At 31.4% G+C, this 8,387-nt stretch overlaps 2 protein-coding genes and 1 pseudogene across 2 annotated transcripts; 2 read left to right on the top strand and 1 right to left on the bottom strand.

Annotated features, from left to right (window-relative positions):
* Positions 1 to 570: 570 nt before the first annotated feature.
* On the top strand, positions 571 to 2,896 carry LOC107923432 (uncharacterized). Its single transcript, XM_016853633.2, has one exon. It carries the CDS (start codon positions 815 to 817, stop codon positions 2,894 to 2,896), a length of 2,082 nt encoding a protein of 693 aa, XP_016709122.1. The 5' UTR covers positions 571 to 814.
* Positions 2,897 to 4,427: 1,531 nt separating this feature from the next.
* Positions 4,428 to 5,007, top strand: LOC107923431 (uncharacterized). Its single transcript, XM_016853632.2, has 2 exons — positions 4,428 to 4,436; positions 4,627 to 5,007. The coding sequence occupies exons 1-2, from the start codon at positions 4,428 to 4,430 to the stop codon at positions 5,005 to 5,007; spliced, it is 390 nt and encodes a 129-aa protein (XP_016709121.2).
* Positions 5,008 to 7,325: 2,318 nt separating this feature from the next.
* On the bottom strand, positions 7,326 to 8,061 carry LOC107923430 (serpin-ZX-like; annotated as a pseudogene).
* Between the last annotated feature and the right edge of the window lie 326 nt (positions 8,062 to 8,387).

The following is an 8,387-nucleotide window of genomic DNA, read 5'->3' on the forward strand; positions in this document are numbered from 1 at the left end:
GCAATGTGTATTATCAATGCAATGTGCAATTGTTTTTGGCTTATCGATTTAATTAGTTTCCAATTAAATTCTTGCCGTTAATAAAAAAATCAATTAAATATTTTCTTCTTTAATCATATTAATAGTTAAACTCAATTGATGGACCAATTAGATATATAAGAATATATAGATAACAATTCCGTATGATTGTGGACTGTTGTCCATGTATTCATGGCATGATGAAGACCCATCCAAAGTAATTGCCTAATTTGCAAGAAAAGAACAAAAATTACTGTAATAAAGAAAGCAAAGAATTTTTCTTGTAGAAATGCTTTACTTTGTTCAGACTTTTTTATGACATATAAACTTTACTTTTAATTTAATTGCCTTTTCTTTTAAAAAAATTTACGTTTTCGGATTAAATTCTTTAAGTATAACATATGGTAAAAACTAAGGCTAAAGGGTCTTTAAAGTCCCTGAAGTTTTTCCAAAAAAAAAAAAAACTAATTAAGCCCTTATATATATTTTTGCATCCAATTGAGCTATTGAACTTTAAAATATTTAAATTCTTTGAGTATAACATATGCATTGTAATTTTTTAACTATGATGTAAAAATTAAGGCTAAAGAGTCTTTATTAAATATGAATTGAATTCAATGGCTTCAGGTTGATGCTTGAAAGGATCTTAACCATTGTTTTCTTTATTTACTTGCTAGGACTTTGTAGGCAACTATTTTTCAATCATTCCTTTATTCTTTGTTTTATTCATCGTCTTCCTTTCATTCATTGCTATCATCTCCTTCATATTTTTCATTTCTCACTAACACACTAATTAATGGAGATGAAGAACGAGAATGAAAGTGTGAGTGTGAGTAAGAACGAGAGTGTGAGCAAGAATGAGGATGAGAGTCACGACAAGTCGGTGCAACAGATTCAACATCCTTTTCATAAGGAACATCCCTTGGTGTTAGTGGCAGAGCAAAACAATGAAGGTCTCAAAGCTTACTGCGATGGATGTGGGGAACTGCTTTCAGCTCCATGCTTCACTTGTTTTCATTGCAATTATCACCTTCACAAGCAATGTGCAGAGGCACCCCTTGAAATTCCTAATCACCGTCTCCATCCCAAGCACTCATACGCTGGTTTTTTTCTTCGACAAAAGCCATGCCTTTATGATGACCTGGTATATGGTTGTGCATTATGCAAGGAAAAACGTAACATGTTTTTTTATGAATGTAATGATTGTGTTTTTTTCATTGACATTAAATGTGCTCAATTATCTTCTTCATTTAAGTTTAGCCAACCATCCAAACATGACATCCACCAACATCCATTAACCTTCATAGAAAGTCTCACGATCATAGATGTGTCCAAAAGATTTAACTGCTCCTGGTGTCATGAACCATTGATAGATGCTATATATCTTTGTCCTGACTGTCCATTCATCATTCACAAGAAATGCCTTGATGAGTTACCCATTGAAATTGATCACCTTACACATCGCTTACACCCTCTTATTCTTAACCGTAGTGATAGTGATTACTTTTGCAACCTATGCCAAAAGCAACATTCCGGACCTTTTTACGGTTGTTCTCTTTGCCATTTTAACATTAATGTTGAATGTGCTTGGCCGAGGTCTACTGTTGAAGATAAAAGTCGTCATCAGCATCCATTCACCTTACTTAGGAGACAAGATTCATTCATTTGTGATGCATGTGGCACTGAAGGAAATTGTATTTCATATATATGTTCAATATGCAACCTCATGGTCCATAAGGTTTGCACTTCACTCCCACGCATCATCAACTTTTCTCGACATGATCACTGCGTTTTTCACAAATATTTTCTTAAAGGTTTTAGAAGGCAAGATTGTAAGATTTGTTTCAATGAAGTAAAACTAGATCGTGGGAGTTACTCTTGTAGGAAGCCAGGTTGTAATTACGTTGTCCATGTGAATTGTGTCTTAGAGCATGAAGGGTTGTACAAGGTAATTGAGGAAGAAAAGCAATGTGAGGAGCTTGAAGAAAAATCTATGCAGTCTTCCATCATTCGTATTATTGAGGTGAATGAAGCTGGGGAAGCTACAAAGATTGAACATTTTAGTCATCAACATTGCTTGGTGTTAGCAGACAAGATGGAGGAGGAAATTGATAGAAAATGTGATGGATGCATGCTACCTATCTCAAATATTTTCTATTATTGTTCAGAATGTCATTTTTTTCTTCATAAAACCTGTGCTAAATTGCCAAGAATCAAGCAACATTGGTTTCATCAAAGCAATTCCACCCTCTATTTCGACAGCTTCAAGAAATGTGACTTTTGCAATCAACGTTGTAGTGGTTTCTTTTACAAAATTGGAGAAGGTTGGGACATGTGCTTAAGGTGTGCCAAAGTTTCTGATATCATTGAATGTAAAGGACACCAACACTTTCTCTTTTTTGATTTCAAATACATGGAGAAATGTAATGGTTGTGGCGAGACAAATCGGTATGGTGCATTCAGATGTGGAAAGTGCATATTTGCTTTGGATTTTGGATGCTTAACATTACCACATTCAGCTATTCACAAAATTGATGAACACAAGCTAAAGCTTACTTATCATGATGATAAGGAGCAAAGTTATTGTGATATTTGTGAGAAATATAGAGATCCAAGCCTTTGGCATTATTCTTGTTCAATCTGTGATACTTCTGCTCATATCAAATGTGTTCTTGGACACTTTCCATTTCTCAAAGATGGGGTCACATTTCCTTATTATCACAAGCATCACCATGATCTTAAATTTTTTAGGAAGATCAAGGGCTACCCTGAATGCTCTTATTGTGGTAAGCTTTGCCAAGAAGAAATTCTCAAGTGTGAAGCGTCTACATGCAACTATATTATCCACAACAAATACAAATGTCGTTGGCGTTACTAAGCCTAAAGCTTTGTGGTAAGTACTCTAAATGATTAAAAAATTATTTTTCAATCATCAATGTTGTTGATTGCTATTATTTCATGATTTTGTTTTCAATATCAACATCAGTTCTAATTGTGTTAATGGTTGTAGATGTGATTTATTCAAATGAAAAGCACCAAAGGATTTATTTGATCAAAGGAGTTCACAAAGAATTTGTCATTTCATTCTTCTTTGATGAAAGGATGCTCAAATTCTAAGTGTGATTTAGTTTCATTGTTACTTTGTTTAAGATCGATTTGGGTTTGTATGATTTGATTTCAATATTACTTTGAGATTCATCTATGATTTGTTTGGGTTTGTAAGATTTAAATTATTTCTTATTTAAATTATCTTAATTAATTTAATTATTCTCACCAGTATTAATTTATGAGTTTTAGAAGCCACCAATTTCTGGAATGGACTTCCTACTTTTCAGCTTGGGTTGTGGAACCCATAATTTAAACACACACAATAATCCATAATTCTAAAAAATTAATAATAAAGACATTTTTTTTTAAATTAGAGAAGATATTTTCTTTCTCAATTTTAAGCTGAAAATGGCTCAAAAGTGTACATAAAAAGAGATGAGAAGAATCTTGTTTCACTTGGTAATTTAAATGAATATAAATACCAAACTTTATTAATTTATCATTTCTTAAGCCTGGGTTTAAAAAAGAATAAAAATAAAGTGGTATTTCGGAAAATAAAAAAGAATAGTACCAGGGTTTAAGCCTGGGTGTGAATTTCTCGCCCTTTAAATTTTTGGTTAAATTCTGTTATTAGTCCTTGTACTTTGTAAAAATAATGACTTTAGTCTCTATACTTTAATTTCATCAATTTTAATCCTTGACATTTTGAATTGTGAAATTACGTAAACTACCGTAGTAGTTGTCCAACAATTAGTATTTTTTTGGTCATATAACTTGAAAAAGCTACAACATAGTCACCTAATTATTTCTTTTTTTTATCACGTAATTATGAAAAGTTACAAAATGATCATCAATCTATTCAAATTTGGTTAATTTTTGTCTTTGATATTTTGACTAGTGGCAGCTTTTAAAATTAACATAATAATTTAATCGTAAATATTTATACATTGGGTCAATTTAGTCTTCATTTTAAAAAAAATTAACCTTCAACATTTACTTATTGTGTAATTTAGCCTTCTTCTTCTTCTTCTTCTTCTTCTTCTTCTTCTTCTTCTTCTTCTTCTTTTACACAGTTTTGCTTTTCTTTATTACCCTTTAACCTAAACAACTAAAAAAATAAATTTATCAACTAAATTTGATTGAAAAATACAAAAAATAGAAACACCCAAAAGTGAAGGATAATAGTTTTCGCCTTTTCTCAATTTTTTAAAATTAATCTTCAATATAAAAAAAACAACTATAGAAAAAAGGATAAAATTACACAATGAGTAAATGTCGAGCATTAAATTCTTTAGAAACAAGATTAAATTAACTTAATTTATAAATATTGAGAGTTAAAGTTGTTATGTCAATTTTAAAAGATGCCACAGGTAACTTGTTGGTGATAAAAAAATAATTTACTAATAGTTGAGTAATTATTTTATAACTTTTTATAATTAAGTGACAAAAAAAATCTACTAATAATTGGATGACTACTTTGGGCAAAAACTATTATATTGAAGATCTACTCTCGCTGAAATGAGGTTATAGTTTAAGATTTAATCTAATTTTCTTTCGCAGAATGAGCTTGAATATGGAGGAGATGAGCCACCGATGTCCCCTAGGCTGCCGCTGCAACACCCACATTCCCAGGCTCCAACGCAGTCGAACAATTTAGGTGCCCCTGTTCTGTCCAATCCATTGTCATCTGTAAATGTTGGGCAGGGAGTTCGGCCTGGTGATAACCAAGTTAAGAACTCTGTTTTCTCGAATGCCCTCTCAAGCCCAGTTTGCCGGAGCCTTCAGCCCTACCACTTGGCGCAGGGCAGCTACAATTCAAACATCATTTTATCTTCAGTAAACGGACATCGGAATAACGAGAGCAACTATTGTCACCAACAAAATAGGGAAGCCAATTCCCCCAGCTCTAATGACTGTATGGACATGCATGCCGATGATTAGATTTGTTTGGTCTTTAAGCATTTGTCTTTCTTGTGGTAAAATTTTAATGCGTTGTTAGAATTCATTATAGTGCAAAATTCATTGATGGTGGTGGTAAGTTGTCATCCAATATTTGGAAAAATATAGCATGAGGTAGATGCTTGACGTTTAAATTTCTTTTCTATGAAAATACGCAGAAAGAGATGTTTGTTTCATTGCAAAGAGCAAACCTGGTTGGAAATTTAAGATGGCTAGCAAAGCTTTTAAACTGGACGTTAAATATAAATTTAACAACAAAATGCAAAGCCCAAATCAGAGGTCAAAACAAATCAATAAATTAGTTGGGCCGGGGGTGGGATAAAATAATTATTTTTATTTTTCAAAAATGAATTTTGGAAGTCTTTTTGAAATATGAGTTTTAATTTTTATTTATTTATTAAGTTACATAATTTGTATCCCTGGTAATTAAGTTAATTTTAGTGTATTTTTTTCAATTTAGCAATTAGATCTAAATTTGGATTCCGTCAAGATTCGTTGATGTAACCAATGTTCTTGGAACATGAGTGGATTGTTCAGTCGAATCGATTGGATCAAGAACTGATCAATATATTGGTCCAAACAAAGAGGTTGAACAAATTGAATGGGAAACTACTCGAAACTAGTAAAAAAAAAAAGGGGACAAAAATAGTAGTTGATTAGATTGAACTGGTTTAAGATTTTTTTTATTTCCAATGTAGAGTTGTAATGTTTTGGGATAAGTTTATCATTTAATAAAAAACATGAATGTGGTAGAGAGTTGACTACATTTCGTGATCCATAGTCTATCATTTTAGAGAATACTCGTGACAAGATGGTTAATCACTGTTGTGACGTTTATGATGGATATATTAATTTCTTTAAATAATTTTAACAAAATATGAAAATTTCTATTTTTTTATAAAATAATTAGTTTTTTAAATATGCTAGGTATCCGATTCATGGACATGTCTAGTTAGCATATAAAAATATTGTTAGGACAATATGTAGTTTTTTAAAAGGCAGATCGTTTTTGAAAAAAGGTGATCAGTTTTTTTTTTAGAGTGGATAATTATTTTATAAATATACCTCATATAACAAACATAAATAATATGAGTTTACTGTTATTTATTTTATGAAATACCAAATTTATAGCACTAAAATATATAAAATTGCTTGAAAACCTAATATAAAATTTATAGTACTATGTGTATTCTGTTTTGTTTTGTTTTAAATAGGTTGGAAATAAAGTTTTAATTTTAAATTACATCATCCAATAAGAATTCGACAAAAGGAAATAAGGGTTTTTTCTTCTTGTCACGTGGGATTTTTGGATAGAAAATCTTATTGCTATTATGTATTGTCTTTAATTGCTCGAAATTACTAGGAATTATGTTGTTTTAATTTTTTTTAAGAGAGATTAATTTTCTCATATTTGAAATTGAGAACAACTGAAAAAGGTATTTTTTTCAAATATTAAACATCTTTTTTTAGAAATACGTACCAATAAAATAATATCATTAAATTAAAAACATAAAATATTATTATTACATTCAGCTATATCTAATATTTTTCTCTAATTTAATTTAACTCTAATTAAATTACTTAAAATAATTATTTTTTAAATTATAAACCAACATCTTTTATTCTTTTACAAATTTTAATCAATTTTTTTCCATAAGTTAATATTTTTTTATTTTTGTGCAATCAATTTTTTTTAAAAATAGTAATTTTTGTATAATTTTTCTCATGCCATCGACACGTAATTTTGGTAATTATTTTACTTTGAACCTTCAACTCGAACCTTGAATCTTAAACTTTCAACCTTAAACCTCAAACTCTAAAATTTAGAGTTTAGAGTTTATGTTCCAGGATTCGAGATTACAAGTTACGAGTTCGAAGATCAGGGTTTAAGGGTTTAGGATTACGTGTTTGAGTTTAAGGGTTGGGATTCTAAGTCTTAGATTTAAGGTTCAAGATTCTAGATTTAGGTTTTAGAGTAAAAAAATTACCAAAATTATGTATAACGACATGGAAAAAAATTATTAAAATGTTATTAAATAATTGGAAAGGAACCATAAATAATATAACGGGGATGGTGCATAAAATAATTTCTCTAAGGATGGTATTTAAAATTTGATGATGTGATCATACCATTTTTGGGCAAGAACTGAACTAGAAAGCTTTCGCGACATCCTAAAAGTTAACGTTTTAGTCCCTCTCAACTAACTAACGAGATGCTTTTGCAACATGTAATTAATGAAAATTGGAATATAATCAGTAGTTGATGAATAGAAATCCCCTGCCCCCTAATTTTTTCTTAATTTTATTACATTCTTAACCCATTTGTTTGATATTAGGAGTCCAACGAGGGATTGAGCACTGCTCCAACAAAGAACACAACTCCAGATATCTCTTCCTTGATCATGAACATGAAAGGATGATCTGCTACAAAGCTTGGATTTGGATACACCGACTGCTGCTGCTGTTCGATTATAACTGCAGTGCTAGCAGCAGCTTCGGTTCTTTCCTCGTTCACTTCAATGAAACATTTGTGAAACATCTTCCTCACAAATAGAGGTTCAGTAACCAAATCTACCATTTCAGTAATCTCTGCTTTACTTCTATTAAAAGGTAGGTCTAGTCCCATTTTGATCATCGCCTCCAATGCTTCAAACTCGAACTCGAACTTGAATCTCGGAACCCAGAAGTCAGAAATTTTCTGGTTGACAAGATCGAATCGCTTGTTGAAGTATTCAGGTTGGACTTGAACATTTGTAGCAAGTTCTTCAAGCCATCTTTTGCATCTGGTAGAAAGAAATGCATGGCGAATTTTCTAGTGGGTTGACTAGTTTTGTAAGGGAGTTTGAGGATTTTAAAATCCTCAAACTTGTTGTAAAGATAACGCTCAAATCTATTGCTAGTCATGAAAGGAACATGAACTTTTTCACCATCTAAGAGGTGAAAGACCCTTTGTTTAGTTTTTGATGTATCAAATAGTTGAGCCCATGTTCCTTTGAAGTAAAGTGCATTTGCAAGTATCAAAGCTGCATATTCATTTTTAACCTTCAAGGCCTCAGCTGTGAGAAGGTTCCTGATGAGCCCTCTTGTTGCAGTCTCAGCCCACGCATTTACTTCAGCTACAACCTGTTCAGCCTTCATTGTCCAAGTATCAAATTAATAAACGATAATTAATGTGAATATACATAAAATATAAGAAAAACAAAAGGAAATTTTACTTTATTGGCAAAGTCAACTTCTTTGGCAATGGCATGGTAGACACCTTCTACAATCTCTTGGAAAGAAGGTTTCAGCTTTAAGCTTTGAGCAACGCAAGCCGCATTAACAAAGGACAAGTCTAGTTCACCAATGGAAACCCCATTGCT

This window comes from Gossypium hirsutum, chromosome D06, assembly GCF_007990345.1.
Source record: "Gossypium hirsutum isolate 1008001.06 chromosome D06, Gossypium_hirsutum_v2.1, whole genome shotgun sequence".
NCBI lineage: Eukaryota > Viridiplantae > Streptophyta > Magnoliopsida > Malvales > Malvaceae > Gossypium > Gossypium hirsutum.

Bases quoted from the DNA above. Each gene is read 5' to 3' on its own strand.
- LOC107923432 (XM_016853633.2), top strand. From the start codon at position 815: ATGGAGATGAAGAACGAGAATGAAAGTGTGAGTGTGAGTAAGAACGAG.